The sequence below is a fragment of the Neofelis nebulosa genome, chromosome 4 (assembly GCF_028018385.1).
Source record: "Neofelis nebulosa isolate mNeoNeb1 chromosome 4, mNeoNeb1.pri, whole genome shotgun sequence".
Lineage (NCBI taxonomy): Eukaryota > Metazoa > Chordata > Mammalia > Carnivora > Felidae > Neofelis > Neofelis nebulosa.
The window spans coordinates 148,156,533-148,181,748 of NC_080785.1; the positions used below are offsets into that span (position 1 = coordinate 148,156,533).

At 47.2% G+C, this 25,216-nt stretch overlaps 1 protein-coding gene across 20 annotated transcripts in view; it reads right to left on the reverse strand.

Annotated features, from left to right (window-relative positions):
• Positions 1-7,445, reverse strand: part of CACNA1D (calcium voltage-gated channel subunit alpha1 D) — a 304,187-nt gene extending 296,742 nt beyond the window's left edge. For 18 of the 20 annotated variants that reach the window (XM_058726549.1, XM_058726543.1, XM_058726548.1 and 15 more), the window contains exons 1-3: positions 7,044-7,301; positions 4,795-5,104; positions 984-1,089 (exon numbers count right to left, since the gene is read on the reverse strand). In XM_058726549.1, the coding sequence (XP_058582532.1) occupies positions 984-1,089; positions 4,795-5,104; positions 7,044-7,110 (483 nt within the window). In that variant the 5' untranslated portion in view covers positions 7,111-7,301. Of the gene's footprint in view, positions 1-983; positions 1,090-4,794; positions 5,105-7,043 lie in introns of all 20 variants that reach the window. The other 2 variants (XM_058726545.1, XM_058726546.1) reach the window with 2 other exon arrangements.
• Positions 7,446-25,216: the final 17,771 nt, after the last annotated feature.

The following is a 25,216-nucleotide window of genomic DNA, read 5'->3' on the forward strand; positions in this document are numbered from 1 at the left end:
CACGATCCCAGGGATCTTCTCACCCAACCCCCTAGACAAGTGGCTGAATGGCCACGCAGAGAGGATTTGGGGAAGTGCCCCAGAACACAGCAAGCTGCCAGCTCCGTGGGACAATCACGCTCCTAGTCCCAACTCTGGTGCTCTTTAGGGCTTTTTTTCTTTCTTCTTTCTTTCTTTTTGTTTTTTTAACTATACCAACCTTTCCCAAAGGAAGTTCCATGAAACACTGGTTCGGTGATATGTTCTGCCAAAAAACTGTTTGAAGAATCCATGACCAATTACTTTTAGGGACTCGCTGAGTTAAACAAAATGAAACTGGTTTTTTAACTACAGACCTTCCCGGAGCTCTTACTGAGCTAATGTGCGCTATAAATCTTTAAGAGGGCAATAAAGTTATGTGAAAGTATCCCGATTTATTTAACCAAAGAATCATCTTATCTTGGGGCATTTCATAGGCCGCTCCTAGTAGAATACTACACTGTATTCTCCAAATTAGGTTCCACATAGCTGTATTCGTTTTCTTGTACGCTGCTGCTCTAAAAATGAATAGTTCACGGGCAAAGTCCACGGTAATTCTCTACTTACCAGAAAAACTGACCAAACAAAATGCCCATCACTCCCCAATAACACTTGATTAAAAAAAAAAAAAGCAGCTCTTATTATCATGAAAATAATGGTAGACAGCAAAAGTCTATGTGGAAAGAAAAGTTATTTTAAAATCTGCTACAAACCGGAACCTTCCGTGAAAAAGTTCCACATCTCTTTATACAAGATTCAGGACTTTATACACTTTCATTCAGTATAAATTTGAGAATACAGGTCAGAGAGAAAAGCAAACAAACAAACCCCCTGTTGGAAAGCTCCAGGAAACATCCCATGCATAGCTGTAAACTTCAGCCACCCAGAAAGCTAGCTGCCAGTTTAAGTACAGAGGCAAATGATAACCACACATCAGGACAAGCAGGAACTCTAAGGACACTTACCAAGTTATGATTTGTTGAATTAGAATCATCTTCAGGGAATGGGATGTAAATAGCTAAGGCCACACAATTGGCAAAAATAGCCAATAATATAAATATGTCAAATGGTCTGAAAAATTTTGTTAAGGTATATATGTCTTATGCAAATGTAAACCATCTCTCTCATCACATTCCCGATCATACCACTCTTGAATCACTTTTGAAATGAAAATTATACACACAAATCCCTTCTCGACGAACTGTCGAGACCTGCTTGGTCCCCAGTAGATGTAATCATCCATGGTCCTCTGGCAAATCTCGCTATCGAATGACTTTTCCGTGTCCTTTCCTTCTTCTGCAAGGATCACATTGCGTTCATTCTTTGCCGTGCATTTTATATTGAAACCTAAACACACATCCAATTAGGGCAGCCTCTGAACCACGTTTCTGCTTCTTAAAGTTTTAAAAGTGACAAAGGCCTTAGAACACTAAATTCCTGGCTGTTGTAGACACAAAGAGTAGTCCTCATGAGACAAATCTCTCCCACAAATCCTTGCCTCCATGTGTTAAAGCCATTTTCTCGGGGGCTATTCTTGGCTGGGTCGATCTCCTGTCTGGACTGGGGCAGGCCAAGTCACCAGGACTTTCTGCATTCTACCTGTGACTGTCTCATGGCATGTTCCAATACCTCAGACACTGTAACCGGCAAGCCAGGCTCCAGCTCCCCCTCTGCTTCCTTTACTAATCAATGCCTATCACTGTTTCAGATTACAGCTGGACTGGAGCTCAGTTTATAATGAGCTGTTACTGCATTCAATTTATAAACAAATTAAATAAAAAGCCATAAGAAATCAGCACCAGACACTTGCAAGGTACAACTGAACAATTCTAAATCTCGGGGGTCTGTCTGGAAGAATCACTTTGAAGTCAGCTTTCAACAGACACTTGCTTAAACATTCTGGTGTTATTAAGAGACATTGTCAAAACTGGCAGTGCAAGATTCGACTCCTGCCAAAATGACTATTTATCTTCTTTTGGTTTTCAGCCTTTCCGAATACAAGGTTTCTGAACACCAACATAATCTGCAACCTGGGCGGGGGGCGGGGGGCTTGATTTTATAACAGTGCTTCTCCCATAACCTCACCCACAAAAGGCAAAGCCACTGGTTTAACTAAACACCTTGAAATATTCAAGCTTTGAGGATATGAACAGGCCCTTCTCCGTGCATCCCGATATCCTTCTGGGACATCCAAAACTGCCGGGAAAACAAAGGCACCTTACCTCTCTGGGGATACCCTGAGTCTCATGAGAACTCAGCCCTCTGAAGAGCTTCGACACTCACTGAAATAAGGGCATGAACGACATTATTCTCTTACTAATTTTGATGGGTTTATTTTTAAAGCCAATTAGCTTTCATTCATATTTACTCTTTCAACTCATCTAGTATTACAAAATCTCTTATCTAGGGAATCTAACTTTGAGACAGTTCCCCTTCAAAAGACTTCAGAATCTCCTTTTCGGTTTTTCCTTTTCGCAGTTCCTGCTGAAATTTTAAAAGCCAACTGCCCCACTGTTATTCTACATAGAAACATACCCATGGCCTGTCCGTCCCCCATACCCTACCCTTCCGTTTTAGTTCCCAACACCTAAATGACGGACCAGGCAATCTGAGAGATACCAATGCTGTTCAGGAAGGCCAGACGTAATGCTTTTTCTTTATGGTGGTCAGGTTTCAGTTTCCAGGTGTTGGTGGATACTATCTCACTGCCACAAAACTTTTACAAGCCACACAGAACAGAGCAACAGAGAATAGATGGGTCCGCTCCCAAAAATTCCTTCTGATAAGGCAAACTCTCCTCGTTCCCCTAAGATGCAGGACACCCTTCCTCACCTGGGTGTAAAAACAAACGAAGCTGTCAGACACCTTGTCTGACTGGGCCTGGCTTCACTGGCTTTAGGAGGATTTCTACAACCTGCTCCCTGAACTAGAAGGAAACCGTCACTTGGAAAGACAAACAGATCACACGTTGTTTAAAGATCTGTTCTCCAGGCTGTCCCGTTTGCAGGCAGGCTTCTCCCTGCATTGGCAGCCACATCCCCTAGTTCCTGTACACATGTGTCTGGCAATGCGGGAAAGGGAATCAGCAGCATGATCCAGGAATTCACTCCGTACACATAAATCCCTATATACAAATTACTGTGCACGAAGAGAAATGGCGTCAGGCCTCCTACTTCACTCCACGTGAAATTAATGACCCCAGACAGGTCTCCGCTTACTCAGAGTCATGTCAAGCCAACCTCAGGAGGAGGAGACCTTTCTGCCAGAGTATAAACATGCCTCCAACTCTAGCGATGCCACTGAGGCACCCCCTATGCACCTAGCTGCCTCCCAGCTGACACTGGTGTTCATTCTCAGACCAGAAAAGAACTTAAAGAGAAAACACATGCACGCAACCCCAGCTATGCGAGAGACACCGTAACTCCCTCTAGAGAAGAGACATCTGTTCTAAAAAGGAAAAACACACGAAAACCCCTCAAATCCTACCCTTGCATTTGGCTGCCCTCTCCAAAACCTTTCTAAAGAAAATTACCTCATTTTAACTTGCGGCCGTAAGCACAGAAAATAGCCAGCTAAGACAGAAGGCATGCAAATCGCTGCCTAGCTAGGTACTCAGATTATAAGGGGGTTTCAGCGCCACCTTCCAGCTGCTGGCCAACACCCTCCCTTTTTAGCCCGTCCACTCTGGGCGTGGTGGGCGAAGCCCCACATTCACACTCTTTCCTATGGTCAGGAGCTACTCTGAGGCTCCTGTCAGCCCCAAATACACTTCTGGGAAAAGGAAATGCTTTGTTTTACCCAGACCAATGAATCATCTGACTAATTAGAAAGCCATTTGCTCAGAAAGAAGGCCTCAGTAAACCTTTTCTGAAGGGTGGCAGGAACTGGGGATTGGCCTCCAGATTTGGGGAAGGGGATGAGCAGGCCGAGGACCCTGGTTATCCAAGATCTGGGACGTAACAACCATCCTGGGGCATCTGGAGTTCAGTTTTAAAAATACAAAGGAGACACCCAGAAATGTAACTCCAGTCCAAGGACCCAGACAGAATGTTTTATAAAGGCAGCAACTGCAAATTCCCCCACTGACAGACTGCTCTCTAACTCACAAGGGCTCAGGAAGAAGAGGCGCACCCCAGCCTCTCCCTCCATACGTTTCCTCGTGCTCACGTTTCACATGCTTTTTTGGAACCTGTCAAAAGGAAATTCCGGCAAGTCATAGCACTGATGAGCATGCTGCTCCCTCCCTATGAAGCAAGCATTCATATTTGTAGCTACCTGAACAGTCAGAACCACCAGATGTCAGAGCTAGAAGCAACCTTAGCATTAGCAGGAGTGGCAGAAACAAATCCCAAACACCAGAATGAGAAGGTGCCACTCAAGGTCCAAAATGTATTTCTTTCCAGCAGAGTCTCATGCAGTCTTTTCATTTTAAATCTGCATACCTTATCTGCAATAGGTTCAGTGTATGTCACTGCCCCCAAAAACAATGGTGGGTTTAAACCAAACATCTCGCGTCAAGTGACCAAAGGTCCATTTCGTATTTAATGAACACTCACACACACACGCACACACACAGCTAAATATACCCTCAGAGCAGCCCCTCGCACCCTGAGGAGACAGGAAGGTATACACGACGAAACCCTTTCCGTACAGCTTTTCTGTTGCTCCCATTCCAGACTGCTACAACTTTGTAAGTGCCATTTCAGAACGCAAATCCTTTTGAAGAACAGATGGTAAAAGAGAAAATGAGAAAGACTTCCCCCAAAAAAAGGATACTTCCATTCCACTATACTAATGCAGGCTCTTCGGATGGGGTTATTGAGTGATAAACAGAAAAGGGCACGGGCAGGTCGGCTGTTGGACGAGTTACCCTGTTTTTTGCTCTTGGCGTATTGCTGACGTTTTCTTTGGGAGAGAGATCCTACAGGTGGGGGTGCGGAGGTGCTCATAGTTTGGGCAGCCTTGGCCTGTCTAGCAGCATCGATTGCAGCTTGCCAAGACAGGACAGTTTGCTTGGAGCTATTCGGCTGAGAAGTTGGTCCTTCACCAGAAAGAGGGAGTCTGGTGCCTCTTGCATAGTTTGCCTCTGGGAAGAAAGAGAAAAAGAAAAATTAAAAAACAAACAAAAAAACCGGTGAGAACCTAGTGTGAGAAAAAAGCAAAGGTTGTCTCTCATCAGTAAGAGGGGAGGGGGATCGTCCCCATGTCTCCATTTTGAACCTCATGTCCTATTTTTCAGGAGCAGGAAGAGAAATCCACGCACTCTGTGCAGAGTATCGGTGGCACAGGACCCACTGCTGCAATGGGGCGAATGCCTCTCTCCAGGTCTTCACAAGGCCTCCGCTCGTGCCTTGCTTCAGACTGAAGTCATCCCACACTTATTCCACTCTCTCTGACTTTTAAAACCCATGTATCTCTAATGAGTTAACAGATACGTACAACAGCTTTTCTCCAAAGTAACTACCACCATTACCAAAAAAAAAGGGGGGGGGGGACAGTCCCAATAACTCAATAGTCTTAATCATTTTCAGGGTGTTACTCTAACATCTTTCCACAGCCACAAATGCATTTTTTTTTCAGCACAGGGGGAAAAAAAATCCTCCACTGGCACCAGGGCAATACCAAAAGCCCCGTAACAAATATCTAGATTATGCACTGACACTTCCTGCAAATGAAAATTCATGATGCTTGGGACTCATTTCCTCCACAGGCTTCCGAAAACAGAAAACATCTTTAGGCCTTTTTTGCATTTTAAATTGCAGCCGCAGCAGCCAAGCCAGCATCCAGAGAAACAGTCAAGGCAGGCAGCTTGCACCCCTACACCTAGGAAAGACAGACTGGATTATGCCAGGGGCCCTCGAGGCCCAAGCAGGAAATCATCTCAGTGCAGGCTGACAGCCTCGGACACGCAGACCCTCCAGAGGACTCCATGTGCAAGGTCCCCTCTGATTTGGGGTCAGACCACTACCCAGGCAGGTCTCCCAGGCACGTGCCTACCTTGAGTCACAACCTCTTTACTGACACAGAAGTCAAAGTGAGAGTGGTGGCAAGGTAGAGAGATGGGCGTTTGCAAAACCAATTCTTGCTAATCAAAGAACAAGACAGAGTCAAAGGAAGCACAGGTCTGCCTGCCCAGCAGCCTGAGAAGGGGGGCACCACGGGGGAGGGGGGCGTGCAGCAGACAGTCCCGAGCAGGGGAGGAGTTGTTCCGAGCCTTCCCATGGGAAGCGCTCACTCGGGAAGGCTGTGAGCCCACTGAGGTCGTGGGGGGCGCCCTGGCCTCCAAGGAGGAGGTAGGAGGGCTGGCCAGAAGCAGGTCCAGCCTCCGTGGACCCAGCCGGGCTGGCGTGGCTGCTGGCTGCACGTGGTGCCCAGGCCGGGCTGGGGAGGGGAGCCCCACAGCGGCAGCGACTCCCCGGGCATTGCTAGGTTACCGACGTGTGCACACAGACGCTGGGAGCGGGAATACGCTCCACCCGACCCCCTGGCCGAGATTCCGAGACCTGGCCTCCTTCTCCAGGGGCGGGGTGTGCTTCACCCACCGTCGCAAAGAGGGAAACCGGGCAATCCTAGAATTTTCCGGATGCCACTGGAGACCAGGGGGCGGGGAAGGAACGGAAGGCGAGAAGAGGCTGGAAAGGGGGCTCGGGCTGAGGTCTAACAGCCACCCCCCTTCCATCGCTCGGGAGCGTTGGAGGAAAGTTGAGCCCGAGGACACTGAATCCGAATCACCTCGGTTCGCCACCCCTCCGGCGGCACAGTACTCCGAGGACTCCACGGCCGCCCCCACCCCACAAATGCAGAATTAACTCTGACATTCAAGGCCTGAAGGGGAGAACGGAGTGGCTGTCACGCATCTCCCCTTTCCATGTAGATGACACCGAGCTAGAAGCATCCTCTCCAGCCCCCTCAACCCACCCAGCGCATCAGAGACGGGAGGGGGTGGGAAGGAAGAGGGGGTGGGAAGAGGAGGACCATGACAAGGATTAGATTTGGCAGCGGGTGCCCAGGCTCTAGCTGCTCACCGTTCGCGTGGTCCGCTTGCTGCTGCCGTTGATGGTGCATGTTTTTCATCATCATCATCATCATCATCCACGAACATTTATTGAGCGCCTACTGTGTGCAGGGCACGGTGCTGGGCGTCGGGGCGGGGGGGAGGGACGGGTAAAGGGGTTACCAATAGGTTGGAGCCGCGATCCCTGCCCTTATTGTGGCTTCAGCAGGGGGTGGGGAGGGACGGGGACAGACAGCAGAAAATAAGAATAATTTGTAAAAACCGCTCGCCACCCACGCTCCCTCTTTTTCAAAAATGGAGCAAAATAAACTTTTTTTTAAAAAATAAGATCAGATGTATATATTATCTTAATAATATATACATGTAATTTTTTGCTGCAAAGGAGAATTGGCTTGGTCCCCTCCTCTAGCGGAGGGACGCCGCGCAGATGCCGACCCGGCCGCCGGGGCCGCTCGGAGCGCCCCCCATGCCCGCCCGCCCGCCGCGGTGCCCGGTGCCCGCCGCCGCCGCCGCCGCCCGCGCCGCCGCTGGCTCGGGACCGCGGGCGCCCGGAGCTCACATCCGGGGACGGAGGCGCTCGCTCGCTCGCTCGCTCCGCGCCCGCCGCGCCGCGCCGCACGCCGGCTTCGCCCTGGCGACGCTGCGCGCCCGCCGCCGCCGTCCCCTCCCTCCCCCCCGCCCGCCGAGCCTCCCACGGGCTGTGCCGCGCCCCAGGGGCCGGGCCCGGCCCGGGGCTGTCCCCGCTCTGCCCGCGCGCCCGGGGTGGCCGCCGCGTGGGACTCGGGGTGCCGCCACCCCGCCTGGCTCGGAGGACCCGCGGGCGCCCAAGGGTTAAGCGCGCTCTGGCCGCCGGCTGCCGCTTAACCCCCTGCGCGCCGCGGTGTGCTCCCCGCTCTCCCCCGACCGAGGCGGGCGGGGCCTGCGGAGCCCGCGGACGCGGGGTGCGGATTAACCGCACCTCCCCTGCATTTCTTCGGGGTGACAGGGAGGAGGGCGCTGGGGAGTGCGACGCTTAGGCTGCCGCGCCCGCCTTAGCTCCCGGCGTCCTTCCCCTCCGCACACCTGGAGGAGGCCCCGCCCCCTGGGAGCACAGGTGCAAGCGGGCGGTCGTTGCTCCGTGCGGAGGGGCTCTGCCAGGCTCTCTCCACGCTCTGCGGCAGGGCAGGCGTCCCTCCCCCTTTCCTCTGGCTCTTTCTGGTTGCGGGGGGATGGTGGAGCCCTGCTGTCTGGAGATCATTCACTGCCCCCAGGTAACGGCACCTTGAGATCTAACCGGGTTTCCAGAGGGTGCCCCCTCCAACCTCTGCCCGGCGCTGGGTCTGGCGCCGCTGTTGACTCAAAGATGCTGGCGGGGGTTGAGGGGGGTGGGGGGGAGAGCTTTCTCTTTCTCTCTCTCCCTCCTCCCCCCACGAGTGTGTGCGGGTAGGTACTAGGAAGTAAAGGCCAAGGTCTTTCGAACTGCGAGTGTTGCTTAAAGGAGTAGGTAGTGCGCTAAAACCGCTGACTCCCGTGTGGTAGCTGAGAAAAGTAGTTCGTTTCCTGGTACCTGCACTGTCTAGCGTGTGGGGTGGGGGGTTTCTGCAAACGGCAGCTCCTGTCTAGAGGGGGAAATACTGTATCTAGTGGATGACTGATAGTTCTCATTTAGCGTTGTGCTGGCTGTTTGGAAGAAGGGCTTCTGCTTTACTTCACAAGATTCATTTGCTTTTGTTCCGATCTGCATGTTCCTACGGCGTTTTAGAACGTTTGAGAACAGTGTCTTTAAAGCAAAAATAAAGCAAAAATCTCAGCGTGACTTGAGAAATAAGAAGCGTTTATGGGAAGGTGCTCCTTGGCCAAAGAAAGCATGCTGGGCATCTTCAATTGTTGGGGGCCCCCTGGGGAGGGAAAGTGGGGACCAAACAGAAGGCTTTCCAGAGGCCTTCCTGAGACAGGCATGGGGACTGGAAGGATAAAAACAATCAGGCCCCTTGTTCTTTTTTCCTCTTGTGCTGTTGTTGTTTTGTTTTGTTTTGTTTTGTTTTGTTTTTCTTTTGGGAGACGTATAGAGACAGGGGAAGAGCCCTGTGGCCTAGTAGCAAGATAAAGCCGGCCTGGGTCACCTCATGGAAGGCTGCTTCTGAACCCAAATCTGAAGGGACAGAAGACAGTTGCCTTCAAAGAACTTTCCAGCCACAGACCCCCGAGTGCTGACACAAATATAAAATTCACACGTTAATCTGTCACTTTGAGACTTCTAGGCCTAAAGCCTTGCCTCTAGAGACCTAACTCTGCAAAATCCCACCCTGACCTTTCCTCACGATTCAGTGCAGCCAGCACTCACAAGTCACCTGTTAAGAACAAGCTATAGGCTGGGGTGCCTGGGTGACTCAGTTGGTTAAGCCTCCAACTTCGGCTCAGGTCATGATCTCATGGTTTGGGGGTTCGAGCCCCACATAGGGCTCTGTGCTGACAGCTCGGAGCCTGCTTCAGATTCTGTGTCTCTCTCTGCTCCTCCACTGCTTGCAGTCTGTCCCTGTCTCTCAAAAATGAATAAATGTTTAAAAAAATTTTTTTTTAAAGAACAAGGTCCAGGCTAGGTGTTGTCGGGACAAATCCACACTACATCCTCTCCCTCATGGAGATACAATCTAGTGAAGGAAGAAAAGTGCGTGTACATCTGTAACACCACGCGGAACATAGGAGCTATAACAGGTATGAAGAAAATGCTACCCAAGCATCAAAGAGATTCATTATAATGGAGTAATTTGAGACGTTTTCATTTTTCACTGAAGAGATGGCATTCTGATTCTCAAAAACTGATGAGGGGGAAGGGCGAGGGGTGAGCTGATGGAGCACAGGGCAATTTTAGGGCATTGAAGCTATTCTGTATGCTACTGTAATGAATGTAGGACATTATGCCTTTGTCAGAACCCATAGAATGTACAACACAAAGAGAAAACGCTAATGTAAATGATGGACTTTAGTGAATAATAATGTATCAACATTGGCTCTCAATGGTAACAAATGTACCACACTCATCCAAGATGTTACTAATAGGAGAAACAGTTGGGGGAGGCAGTGTATGGGAACTCTGTACTTTCTCTGCAATTCTTCTGTAAACCTAGAACTGCTCTAAAAAAATAAAGCCTATTAAAAAACAGGTGACTAATTTTATTGGTCATAAGTGGGGTAAGAGGAATGAGCTTTGGGGGAAGAGTGAAGGCAGGGGAGCCTGAAGCCCAGGATGGGATGTGTTTGAAAATAAGCAGGAGTGCAGTGGATTGAAGCGCAGTCCTCAGAGGCTGGGGGAGGAAGGAGGCTGGGAGGAAGCAAAGCCAGTCGAAGAAGGCTTGCTGGCTTGTTAAGAAAACCAGATTTATCTTCTCTGCAGTGGGAGCCAGTGGTGTTTAAGCTGAGAAGTGACGTGATTATATTGTGACTTGGGTCTCCAGGTTTTACACTTTAGATATTAAGGAGTTTATGGAATTTGCATTTTTAACATTATCCCATCCCAGCTTCTGAGCCCCATCTTGCCAATGTCTCCAGTGAGTTTTGTTGTGTTTTTTTTTTTGGGGGGGGGGGCTTTATTCAGCACAGCTCTGAATGCTTTGGCCCACAGGTAATTTAAATATTTATATTCCCATACTAATGTGAATTACTGAATAAATAAATAGCGGCTAGTATTTTGGAAAGGCCTCCTATCCCAGACACTAGTATAGCTACTTTACACATATGAATTTATGTAATTCTCATAACAAGCCTAGGAGACAGGGCCCATTGACACCCTCATTTTACAGATGACAGGACCAAGACACTGAGGAGTTAAAGCGCTTGCCCAAAACCACACGATTATTTGGTCTCTGAGACAGTAAGACCCCAGGAAAGGCTAGAATAAAAAATTTCAGCTCCAGATCACCCACACGTGCTAAGACTCAATTATGTCACAAACATACTATTGTGGGGCTTTAATCCCCATGCCCTTATACATAAAACACTCCCATTTAAAGGCACCCAGCGGACATTCTGGAAGTGGTTCCCTGCATGTGCTTTCTTTCAAAAAACTTTGCTGGTACCCCAGTCCAGAGCCTCCCCACCTCACACCCCTGGATCACTAACTAGATGCCCCACCTCCACAATAATCCATCCTGTGCTCAAAAAACTCCATGTCACTTCCTTAACCAAAAAAAAAAAAAAAAAAAAAAAAAAATCTGGTTCCTCCTTCCTTCTATGGCCAAGCTAAAATCCTCTGACCAGCTTTCAACCTTATCACCTCACACCGTTCACCTTCACCATGGTCAGCAGTCTCATTAGGCCGTGGGCATGCTGTGCTCATTTCTGACTCTCTGCTCTGGCTCCTGTTTATTCGCTGACCTGAAATCCTGCCTTGCTGACCTCTAGCTAAACTTTCCCTACTTAACAAGTCCCCAGGAAGTCCCTGCCTCCTCCCAGAAGCCTTCTTTGATTTCTCCAGCCACTGCAAACACAGATGCACCCACCTCTGCCTCCACCTCCCTGTCCCTAAAGGCCTAACAGCACCCGGTTATCCCTTTGGTTACATACCTTCTTGTGTCCTGTTTAATTACTTCTTGGCTATAAATCCTGTGTCTCCAACCACGGCGCAGGTCCTTAAGCAAGGATCACCTCCTTAACCCCCTCCCTTCACTGCCAAGTGTTCTGCTCACAGCAGGCACTAAATACACTGATTCGTCTGTCCTGGATCATAAAAGCCCACAGAGAGCACTAGAAATTGTCAGCTAATATTTACAAAAATCCAATACGTTTATGGCAGGACACTTGGCCCTTAGATAGTATAACAGATAGATAGTATTGTATATATATTTCCCCTCCGTATATATGAACGGAGGGGAAAATTGTGTCCTTGGCACTCTAGGAATTCTAATTAAGGAAAATAAACAAACAGATTCTAAAGACTAGATGCAGAATACACCTTTAAACAAACTGAAGTTGGGTCTCAATGAGTCTCTCCATCCTGAGGCCTTCATGCTAAGATGAGAGCTGGGACACAACAACCACCAGATGAAGGTCAGGACGTGTGTTCCCGGTAAAGGAACCAAAAAGGCCAGGCAGAAGAGTCCAGAACATGTGCACAAATCAGTAAGGTGGTTAGGCTGGTTCCTGGGGGTACTTCGGAGATGGTGATGATAAGTGAGGTTGCAAAGACAGGACAGAGTGGGATGGCAGAATGTCCCTAATATCTGGCTCACCAGTCCAGGTGTCGTCCTGTAGCCCAGCGGTTCTCAAGATCTTTGGTCTCGGGACCACATTACACTCTTAAAAATCACGGTAGGCCCTAAAGAGCTTTTGCTGTGTCAATTTTGTCTGTTGGTATTTACCATATTCAAAATTCAAATGGAGAACACTTAAAAATCACTTATGGTTCCCTTTTAAATAACGTTACCATTTGTTCACACTTTAACATGTTAACATTTTTGAAAAGAAAAGTAACTGTATTTCCCAAAACCAAATATTGGGAAGCATAGTATTGTTTTACATTCCTGCAAATCTCTTCCCTGTCTGGCTGAAAAGACACCTAGATTCTCATACATTCAATCTGTAGGGATAGGATGTTGGGTTGAAGTATATGAAAAATATCCAGCCTCATACAGGTCTCTGGTTGGAAAAGGGAGAACTGTTTTAATAGCCCTTTCAGATAATTATAGATATTCCTCTTGGCTATGACATTAAACTTGACTTTTAAAGGTTAGTTGAAATGTGGAATTTGAAACCAGATCAGTGAAACTTCTCATACTGTTAAAATCTATCAGTTTATGTTGTGCTTTGAATGGATCTTGTTACTCGTGCATAATTTGGTAACATCATGCATTGGTCATTTGGAAAATATTGGCTCTACTGAGCTCCAGAGACTTTCCAAATGTTGACACATTTCATTATACAGTATAAAAAACCCCACATTCATTGTTATCACCACCAATCTCATCAGAAAGTCTTTAAATATTGGGAAGCTGTCAAGCTCTCAGTGGTAGATAGAAGTTTTTCAAAGTTCTAGTTTTCACTTGAAAGCTCAAATTTTATAATTGGCACAAACACTGTCAAGTTTTTTCTTTGAGGTGACTGGCTCACTTCATTCATTTTCAAAAAAACATCTGCCAAAAACTTAGGTATAAACAACCAAAATTTGTCAGTAAAAATGGTGTTCCGTGAAAAAGCAAACCGCTCTGCTCCCACCTCAGACCTTCACAACCTAAGACGACTATTGTATGCAGCAGTAGGTTTTAGGATCTGTCCTAATTTGTCACCCAGAATATTAAGAAGACATCTACAGAAGGGTTAAGATTTAATAAAACTAACAATTTGTACCTGCTTCATTGAGGAGATTCTTAAGTAAAATAGGCAAATATAGACACTGTGCATAATGCAATGTCCACCGGTATACATTGATGTCACTGCCTTGATTCGTATTAAAACACCAGCAGTTTTAACTACTGCTGGATTTGTACCATCAGTGCAAATATCAACACACAGAAGAGGCAAACAAGTCTTAGCGTTACTATGAAAATAGATCTGACCTCAAAGACCCCTTGCAAGGGTCTTAAGCTCCTGCCGCTGGAATTACTAGACAAGATACAAGATCCTCAAATGTTTTGCAGGACATATTGATACCAAGAAATTATTTTTTATTTAAAATTCAAACTGAATGGGGTATCCCATATTTGTAAGGTAACCCTACAACCTTACCTCTAGGCATCCATAGACCACTCTTTACAAACAGCTACTGTGGGGCCATTTGGGAGCAGAGAAGGAATATCAGTTGTGCTTCATGAAAATAGCTCTAAAGATAGATCAGAAGGTGGAAACATTCCTTGGTGCAGGAAGCTCTGATGTTACTTTTTTCTCTTTTTCTTTAAGTTTATTTTGAGAGAGAGAGTGAGCAGGGGAGGGAGGGAGGGAGGGAGAGAGAGAGAGAGAGAGAGAGAGAGAGAGAGAGAGGGAGAGAGAGAGAGAGAGACTCTCAGGCAGGCTCTGCACTGACAACGCGGGGCTCCATCTCAGGAACCGAGATCCTAACCTGAGCCGAAATCGACAGTCGGACGTTTAACTGATTGAGCCACCCAGGCGCCCCTCTGATGTTCCTTCTTAAGTGTAGTTATCGAGAGAGGCAATGTTATTCTAAGCCTGGGCAAGGAAAACAGAAAAACCGTACCAAAAACAGCTCATCAGTCTAGCCTACCTAGCCACCCTCCTTCCAACACCACTCCTCCACCCACTATCAGGACTTCTTGATTATAACAGACTTAGCCCCCGCCCCGCATGATTTAAAGGCCTTACTTCTTGCTTTCGCCAGATGGAAAGTAGAGGCCAGCTGGTCTTTATCCTTCATCAACTAACTCTTCACTTGAAGAGCAGGATTTACGTTTCACATCAAACTAATTCCTGTTCCTCTAACTGGTTCATTCCCATCCCCCTTGACCCAATTCTTAAATCTTATCTACAATTCTCTGATGCACTAAATCCTCTCCATTTCCCCAGTTGGGAAATCCTGGAGGAGTCTAATGTACACAGTCAACACCCCATTATCCACACTGACTGAAGGAAGCAGTGAAGGGGGCAAGTCTTAAGTTTCCCATCTGTGAAGTAAATTGCGTTATAAAACATGATCTCTAAAGGTTCTTGCCATTCTAATATGATGTATTGGACAGCCTAGATTTTGGAGTCAGATTGACAAAGGGCTCAAATCCTGGCCTTGCTGACCACTAGCTATGTTATTTGGGGAAGCCATTTACCCTCCTGGGGTAATATCACCCGTCTTATTGATTTATTGCAAAGATTCAAAACATTGTTGTAGAGCCTCTGACACATACCATCAAGTTGAATCATATGCCTTATATGAATTCAAGTACATGCAGTTACAGAGAGAGAAAGGAAGGGAGGGAGGGAGGACACCATTTAAGTATACTATCAGGAGTCCGCCGTTCCTCTACTTGGTCTTAGTTCTTACCTTTATGCCTTGACTTACCCCATTAATATCAATCCACCATAGTGGCTGTCCTTTTCCTTAACAGCATCCTGTCATTCAATATAGTCCCAAAATAACAGAACACAATTGGGTTTTTTTTTAATAATCTATGTATTTTTGCTTAATTTTAATTACTCATACATGCTTTAGTATGTAAGATTTAACAGTCCCTATTCATAACCCCAAACCAGATAAAGTAGAAGGATGGAGATAATAGTAAAATAGGTATTTACATACACACACTGAAGTGCAGCCCCAAGGCCCGTGCTGAATGTGGAAGTGAACGCGCGCGCACACACACACACACACACACCCAACATTGGGTTTAGTCAACAGCACTGCACAGCCACCTCCCGGTTAAAAGCATTAGCTAACCACTGGAAATAAAACTGGTCTGTTCACACACTGTGATGGAAAAATAACACAAGTCTGCATCTAATCAACCACAAGAGCAAATTTATGAGGACAGGAAGTCGGGAGATTCAGAGTCAATAAACGTCAGAAATTTTATAGTTCGAACATTATAGTTTCCTTTCTGTTTCTTCAGAGCAGTTGTTTAAGTATTCCATTCACAAAACAAAAACTGAAATTTAAATGGCACCAGTAACTGTCAGACCTGGCAAGATGTATACAGTTGACCTATTTACGTTTCTTACTTTAAGAAAAAGATCTAAGTCATGAATCCTTGGTACTGACAAGTCTCTTCAACTTTCAAATCAATGCTTTTGGTGAATCTTGAGTATCAAACAATAAAAATATTAAGAATCTTCGGGTTATCAATTTTACCCATAAAACCTTTAGAAACAAGCAGCACAAATCTTGAGTGATTTGCACCCCCTTAAGTCCCCTACAATTAACAAAGTGGAGAGTACTCAGCCAATTTAGGAATAATTTCTTTTTGTTTGACAAAAAGGCAATATAAAAACGCAGTAACCTCTGCTTAGTTTCATGATCACAGTCATAAACAGTTGCTAAAATTTGGAATTGGGGGTGCCTGGGTGACTCAGTCAGTTGAGAAACCGACTCTTGATTTCAGCTGATGTCGTGATCCCAGGGTTGTGGGATGGAGTCCCCTGTCAGGCTCTGTGCTGGCAACATGGAGCCTGCTTGGGATTTTCTCCCTCTCCCCCGCCCGTGCACACTCTCCCTCCCTCTCTCTAAAATAATTTTTTTTTTTATTTCTTTAAGGGGCACCTGGGTGGCTCAGTCAGTTAAGCATCTGACTTCAGCTCAGGTCTTGATCTCGCAGTTTGTGATTTCCAGCCCCGTGTCAGGCTCTGTGCTGACATCTCTGAGCCTGGAGCCTGCTTCAGATTCTGTCTCTCCCTCTCTCTCTGTCCCTCCCCTGCTCATGCTCTGTCTCTCAAAAATAAATAAATTTTTAAAAATTTTAATTCCTTTAAAAATTGAAATTGGACCTTGCTTTTGAAAATTGATAAAATAGCCAGATCTTTTATGGATGCCTGGGTGGCTCAGTAGGTTAAGTGTCCAACTCTTGATTTCAGCTCAGGTCATGATCCCATGGTCCGTGGGCTCAAGCCCCACTGAGAGCGCAGAGCCTGCTTGGGATTCTCTTTCTCTGCCCCTCCCATGCTCCTGTGCGTGCTCTCTCTCTCTCTCTCAAAATAAATAAATAACCATTTTTTTAAAAATTGGCCAGATCTTTAAATATCCTAGGTTATTAGAACATACGCACAGGAAAAAAATATGCCCCTTTTTAAAAGGTTCCAATTTGAGAAACTTTTATAAATGAAGAGGAACATTGCAGGAGCCAAAAATACTTATTTGAAGAAGACTCATTATACAAACTTAGATAACTCACTAAGGATTATCTGCTTCATGTTCTAATAACCAGGTTGGCACTGTATCACATCCAAAAATATGGACCTTTCCCTTTGCCAGTTTTATCTTTTTTTTTAGGTTGCTATTTTTAATGTGTGTTTATAATACACTGAAGACATCTTTGTCAATCACGTATCGAGCAAAATAACCACCACGGCAGGGAGTCACACATGGTAGTCTTTATTGTCAACATGTCTTATAAAACCAAATAAATATTCGTTAGTGTTCCATTTTGATAAATACAAGAAACACATGGGCTGAAAGGGAAACATAGCAAGCGCTCCATACTTTTTCAAATACTGACACTAGTCTAATGGTAAATAACAAAGAATGCCAGGGCAGATGGGAGGGTTTTTGCAAACACACCACATCAGAAACAGACCAGACCTTTGATGTGGCAGAGTAAAACCAAGGAGCTAACAGACAGAACATTGGACATCTTTTCCCATGAAGCTCAATGTGTAAGTGGTATGAAAGGCCTTTCGGTTTCTTAACTTTCTACCCACAGCTTGCTCTCCTTCCCTTCCCTTGCCTTCCCTTGCCTTCCCTTGCCTTCCCCTCCCCTCCCCTCCCGTCCCCTCCCCTCCCCTCCCCTCCCTTCCCTTCCCTTCCCAAGGCCTCTCCTTGGCTTCCTTTCCCAGACCCTGCCTGACTGGGCTCCTCTCATCCCTTAGAGACCTTCCTTCTTGGAAGGTTCTTCCCCTCCCCACCCACCCCCCAGCCCTTTCACTTTCCCTCTCCAAATATTTCTCCCTAAATCTCCAGAATACCCCAATTATTATAGCTCACTGTAGACTGCTGAAGGCAAAGGGAATGAAAAGAATCCTACAGAAGGAGTTGGAAGGTTGAGGTTCTCGTTCCGGCCACACTTCGCTGACCTCCTACAACTTGGCAATGGTACGCGTTAGAACGAGAGAAAGGGCAAGAAGAGTGACAGGCTCGGAATCCCAGCTCTGCTCGGCGCCAGTGGGGTGACCTTCAGCAACCACAGACCTCCTGAACTTGCTTCTCCATCTGGGAAGGACTTACCTCACACAAGGTGGCAGAGGGCCACGGGAGACTGGTGTGGGAAATACAAAGCATGGGACCCACGGCTTTCCCGATGCACTTCGCGAAACAGCAGCAGCAGCAGCCGCCGCCGCGGTGGCTGCGCCCAAAAACTTGTTAGAAATGCAAACTCTTCAGCCCACCCCAGACCTACTGAATCAGAGTCTGACGTGGGGCCCGGTGCTCCGTGTTTTAACAAGTCCTCCAAGTGATTCTGATTCACACTGATGCTTGAAAAAACACCGCGCCATACAGATGAACTGGCTTTCGTGAGATTTCTTCTGGCTGAAGCTTTCTCTGGTTCCGGGGAGATTCTGCCAGTGTGGTAAATGCAAATACCCCTGTGTCGCAATGGTACTTCTCATGTGAGGAGCACACCAGCTCATTCTCCTCTGTGCTCCCACAAAATCCTGGCAAACTCACGTAGTTGGGCCCATTTCAGGGAATCCCAGAGCCCTGATGATGTGAATCGTACAATTTATGATGTCTTTGAGGGCTGGGAAATATTCTACCACCAGGCCAGCCCAACAGCTTGATAGAAGCCAGTGCACTACAGTTTCAAGGATACCAGAAGAATCTAATCCTGCACATTTCCACCCACCGCACTGGTGCCAGAAATCCCATCATTACAGCCTGAAGCTTTAGTCCAACACCGAGAAGCCACTATCGCTGGAAACATCACAGCGAGCCCTTTACTGCTCAGGTAAGGGAGAGAGAAGGAGGAGAAGTTGAGTGTATCATTCTCAGGAAGTGGGATGCCCACCCCACTTGGGGAAGCATACCCTAAAGACAGCGATCGGGTCACTACAGGCCATTTTGCTAGCTTCACAGTTAGCAAAGGCCAAGTGTGCTCACAGAACCAGGTATGGAGTGGAGGTGTGGAGACCACTTTAAGGACTAACTTGGGGAGTCTCGGGCTGAAGGAGGAAGAATGAGTAGACCAGCACAGGGCCAGAACCACACTGGGCTGGTTCTTACTTTTTGGTGCCCTTGGAAAGATAGAAAACCTCCCAAACGATCATGGAAATGGGCAGCCCCATTGCCTTTGGTCCTCGTCCTCCTTCTCTGCCAGTGTTTTTGTTATATTGCTCGCCTGCACTGTTGTGTCTGCTCACTGCAGCCCAGTGAGGAACAGAAAACTCCTCATTTTACTGAGGAAGAAATGGGCAAGCCTACCTACCGGTGGTATTGCGGTACGGGAGCAGAGCTGACCTAGAGTCGAGCCCTATCTCCAGGCTCTGAGCCTGCTTCTTTTGTCTCGGTGTGTGTTTGCAGTCTGGTTCGCACCCTACTGCCAAGACGACCTGTGTGCTCCTGCTCAGCTCCCCGTCGTCCCTCCGGGAGAGGGAGGCCAGGGCTCCGGAGCCCCGGTGCAGGGCGCGAATCCCAGGCCTCCAGCATCTGAGCATGTCCCGATCTGCTCCCGCTGTGTACCTCCTCCCTGCTTTCAGAGCACAGAGCTTAACGACTCCACAGATGGGCAACTCTGTCAGCCATGGAAAAGAGGTTCTGCTACACATAATTGTACTCTGAAAATATCACTGTGGAAGTGTGTAGCTGAGTCACAGAGTTGGCAGGGGAACTTCACACAGGCTAGGCTCTAACTCCATGGGCCCTGCAAGGTGGCCCCAGGCAGTGTCCTTCCCTGAGCCTAGCAGGGGCTTGCTGAGGTCAAGCTGGAAAGATATTCCTTGCCCTATCACTGAGGTCAGGACACTTGGTTCACACATAGAAGTCTGGCCTCAGGGCACCTGGGTGGCTTAGTCAGTAAAGCATTGGACTTCAGCTCAGGTCATGATCTCGTGGTTTGTGGGTTCAAGCCCCATGCTGGGCTCTGTGCTGACAGCTCAGAGTCTGGAGCCTGCTTCAGATTCTGTGTCTCCCTCTTTCTCTGTCCCTCCCCCGCTCCTGCTCTCTCTCTCTCTGTCTCTGTCTCTCTCTCTTTCAAAAATAAATAAACATTAAAAAATTAAAAAAAAAAAAAAAAAAGAAATCTGGCCTAAAATTCCTCCCAAGCCTACCATCCCAACATGTGCACAACAAAGGCTTTATTTTGTTATCTGGTCACCTTGGACCATTTGTGTGACTCAGGCTCCCCTCTCTGTGATCGTGGGTTACAAATCCATGCTGTCCAGTCCTGCCCTTTAACTTATGCTCCAATGCCATACCACCTAATGCTGCCAGGCGTAGTCAGCATCCAATCTAAGCAGAAATGTCTTAAACCAAACTAAGCGCTCATTATCCTCTCCAAACCAACTCCCCACAGCAACTTCGAGCAGAACCATTTTCCCAACCACCAAGACTCAACCTGGTGAAGTTGTCTTCCCCTTCGTTTTGCGTGTTTGGTTTGCCGTCACTGATGCCTGCTTCCTGAGTTCATTCTTCACACTGCTGCCTAACTGATCCTTCTTAAATCCTTCACTGTGCTATTCTCCAATCCAACATTTCTTTCTTGCCTTACAGCCATGGAAACAGCATTTCTTAGCCCTGGCTACAGATTAGAGCTTCTTAAAATCCCCAAAGTCCAAGTCCCATCCCCAGAAAATTCTGGCTTGGGCGGGGGGGGGGGGGGGGGGGGGGGGGGGGCCGCGGTCTGAGGTGGGGCCCAGTCATCAATATGACTGAGAACCATTGTCCTAAATGACAGTACTTTTCAAACATTAAGGTGCCTAGGGTGCCTGGGTAGCTCAATTGGTTAAGTGTCTGACTTCGGCTCAGGTCATGATCTCATGGTTCGTGGGTTCGAGCCCCACATTGGGCTCTGTGCTGACAGCTCAGAGCCTCTCTGCCCCTCCCCCATTTGCATTCTTTCTCTCTCTCTCTCAAAAATTAAATTATAATTAATATATATAATTATTTTATATTATTTTAAATTATATTTATAATTAAAAATATAATTTAAAAAGAAAAATTTAAAAATAATAAAATATCAAACGTTAAAGTACATAGGAATCTCTCTAGGGTCGTGTTAAAATGAATATTTGGGTTCAGTAGGGCTGGGATGGGCCTGAGATGCTGTGCTTCAAACAAGCCCCCAGGCAACGAGCAAGCTCCTAGGTCCCAGGCCACACTTTGGGTCTCAAGGCCCAGCAGGTGTAGGAGCATTGGCATCGCCTGGGGGCAATGGGGGGCGCAAGCCCTTCCTCATTTCCTGGGCTTCCTGCTCTCACCAGGCCTGCTCCCGACTGCCCCCACCCGGCCCCAGGCACACCAGCCAGCCTTGCCTTCTGGTTTCCTCAGAAAGCCTCACTCCCTTCTCCCTGCCTTGTTAAATCTCCCTCCTCTGCCAGTTTCCAGCCTAGGCTCTCTTCTGCCATTTAGTCTTCCCCAACCGCTCCACGGTTTATTCATCCTTTACCCTCCGTCTCCACAACTAGGGCAAGTGTGGTGACCCTCCCATCGCATCATGAGCTCCGCAGCCGAGAGCGGGGAGGGACATGGATGGGGGGAGATATGGAACCCGGGCAGCATTGTTGACGCATTGTAGCTGCTGGCAAATCACTTTCCCTTTCTGAAAAACGCCCCACGAGGTGAATGCCCATCTGCTAAAGGTGGCTACATTACATCAGTGCTCTCATTCTATGAAAATCACTTACTTTATCTTTAAAACCTCCTCAGAAACTCGGCCCCACAGAATAGTTCTCTGGACATGCAACATGGCATCGGCTGAAACTATTCCTCACAACAGCGAAGCCCAGAGGAGCTTCAGAGATCACTGGTCCAGCTCCCCCTTTCCCTGTCATTTTATTAATAAGGAAGCCGAGGCCGCAAGAAAAGAACAGCTTCCTCCCATGTCCAGTTGGTTAGTAGCAGATTGAGGACCGGAGTCCGGATTCCCAGTTTGGTTGGGCTGGTGACCAAAAAGCACATCTTTCAGAACAAGAAGCTTTTGAAGCAGGCTCCAGGCCTTTAGAGAGAGATCGAGACAGAGCACAAGTAGGGGAGAAACAGAGAGAGAGAGGGAGACACAGAATCTGAAGCAGGCTCCAGGCTCCGAGCTGTCAGCACAGAGCCCAACGCGGGGCTTGAACCCACAAACCGTGAGATCATGACCTGAGCCAAAGTCGGATGCTTAATGGACTGAGCCACCCAGGCGCCCCAGGAACAAGAAGCTTTGACCCTTCCAGATGCAGCATCCATCCTCCTATGTGTCTGGGGGAAGCCACCATGGTATTCAGCAAAAACCGTGCCAATGCACTGTGAGTAGCTGGGCTGGATAAAGTCAGGAAGCATCGGTAATGGCAAGATGTTACAAGATGGCACTCCACAGGGTAGGACACCTTTGCCCATTGCAGAATCCTCCCACCCTGTTAGAGGTCAGGCCCTACAGTCCAGTACGACTGACTCCTAGCTTCACAGTCTCCTGTGACCTGGCCTATCCGAAGGTTCCAGCATCCCTCCCTGCTGGGACATCCTGCTCAAGCCTGCTATTTCTCACACATACCTTATGCCATGGCTGATGCTGAAAGCAGCCGATCGCTTCTGGGTACAGGGACCCATGTGGATGAGGTTAACTCTGCTACTTGACCTTTGATATCTTTTTTTAAGTTTATTTATTTATTTTGAGAGAGACAGATGGGGAGGGGTAGAGAGAGAGGGAGAGAGGATCCCAAGTAGGCTCTGTGCTAGCAGCACAGAGCCCGACGCGGGGCTTGAACCCATGAACTGGGGAGATCACGACCTGAGTGGAAACCAAGAGCCAGACACTTAACCGACTGAGCCATCCAGGTGCCCCTGACCTTTGACATCTTGAAATTCGGAATTGAGTCAGGCAACTTCTCAGTCTGAACATGGGTCCAGACCTCACGATAGTTCTACCCTTTCAGGAACTGTGGGCCTGATCTTTCCAGGATAAAGAAGTTTTTCTTTTCTCTGTTGGCTTCCTAATGCCACCTCAGGTGAAGTTCTCCTGTGTGGAGCCCAGACAATTGTCACGCTGTGGCCAGAGATGTTTAATTGGATTTTAAAAGATGAGAAAGCAGCAGGGAGCTGATTGTCAGCCCTCTGACAAGGCCCAGCAGCAGAGGCAGCCTAGCAGCACGGAGGAGGGGTGTCCGGCCCAGTGTCGATTACTGTCTCCACCTGGGGGCAGGGAGGGCTGAGGAAAGGAGGGGATGTGTGGCAGTGACAGTGGCAGCCTGCCTTCTGCAGGCTCAGTGCCCCATTGTCCTATTCTGGTTTTACTTCCAGAATTTGACTCTCTCAGAAGGCAACCAAGGTTTCCCTTTTTAACTTATCCCTCCTCTGGGTGCCTGGGTGACTCCGTTGGTTAAACATCCGACTTTGGCTCAGGTCATGATCACATGGTTCATGGTTCAACCCCCGTGTCAGGCTCTGTGCTGACAGCTCGGAGCCTGGAGTCTGCTTCGGATCCTGTGTCTCCCTCTCTCTGCCCCTCCTCCACTCACGTTCTGTCTCTCTTTGTCTCTCAAAGGTGAATAAATGTTAAAAAAAAAAATTTAACTTATCCCTCCTCATAAGAAAAACTTCTCTAAGCTGTCATATCAATAACTTATTTTTTAATGTTTATTTTTTCATTTTTGAGAAAGAGAGAGCACAAGCAGGTGAGGGGCAGAGAGAGAGGGAGACACAGAATCCAAAGCAGGATCCAGGCTCCCAGCTATCAGCATAGAGCCCAACACGGGGCTCGAACCCACGAACTGTGAGAACATGACCTGAGCTAAAGTTGGACACAACTGACTGAGCCATCCAGGTGCCCCTCAGTAATTTATTTTTATATTTTTAATAACATTTTTCCATGCTCAAGCTATCCTGTAAGCCTCACAAAGTGTCTGAGGTAGGTGGTCAGGGAAAACATGATCACCACAGTTTATAAAGGAGGAAACTAGATTAATTCAGCTGAGACCTGAGTTTTCCCAAGGTTATACAACTGGTAAATGGCTGAGCCAGAACCGGAGATCAGTTGTCACTGATGAAAAAGTAGATAAAAGCCATTTCATACATGACATGTATACAATTTCAATTCTGCATCTTAATACTATTTCCCAAAGAAACAAATCTCCCTTTGTTGTGACAGTGCAGGGAGAGCAGGCTGTGCCCTAAAGGCTAATTAAAAATGGAGGTTCCCACATACACCCTTCATCCTTGGATTGACAGAGATTTTATACAGAAACACAGACATTTCCAGGGCGGCTGAGCATGTCTGTGTGCTGCACTGTTTCTAGGCACCGAGGAGTTTATCAGTCCACGAGAAAGCTAGTGGCTAAGGAGGAGGACCCACCGATGTTACTCTGAGACAGAATGCATAGCGTGGCCATGAACCCAGATTCCTAGATTCATCTTCAAGATGAATAGGGCTCTGGCAGATCGGATCTGCCACTGGAAATGTGACGTGATTCTTTTACATTATTTTTCTCAGGAAGACCTTAGGAGAAAACCATGGGAATAAACATTTTTCTAACACTGAACTTTAGACTACCCCCCCTCCAACACACACACACACACACACACACACACACACACACACCATTTTTAAAGGCTTGGGGGACAATACTTTTCCTGAAACCATGGACAGCATTCATCCTGTCGGCTTTGCCTGTGAAAAGATTTTCACTTTTCTATCAATATGATCTACACATCACTGAGAAGGCACAGGGTATAGCTATAGCCCTGGAAGAAAACTGGGTAAGTGGAGGCCAAGAGCAGTGGTTCAGAGAAGACAGGAATATTGAAGTTTGTTTCTTAGACAGCAACTGAGCCAAAACAGCCAGAAACACGGACACTTTTCAGAGAGCTTTGTGTGCGCAAAGCACCTGGATTTCAACATGCATTTTGTGAATGCATCTCTTATAAGTCCATGGTGTTGAGAAAATGCAAGAGACACTATCCTAGCCCCAAAATTTACAACCTAAATATGCTTAAGAATAACTCAAGAGACTTTAGGTTTCAAGAGCACAGAATAAAGTCACTTCCACCCCCATTTCCTTTCCAGAAGTTAATTCTAACAATAATAAGGAAAAAAAATCCATCATGGATGAAATGTAAAGACGTTTGTAATCCTGAATCACAGTACATGAGAAGAGTAAACACATGAAGAAAGGTTAATGACTTAGAGAAGAATGAGGTAAAAATTGAATACCTTCAGGGAGAGATCCCAACAGGAAGCAAACTAATTCAACACCCCTCAAAACACAGAAAGTCATAGGAATCAGGGTACCAGGTGCTGTAGGGAGCTATGGCTGATTCCAGTCTGGGTCCAGTAGAGCAGCTTGATCAAAATGTCCTGCTTACAAATGACAATTATAAAATCAAGACAAAAAAATTTTAACTCTGAAAGGATTGGATATTGACCTAAA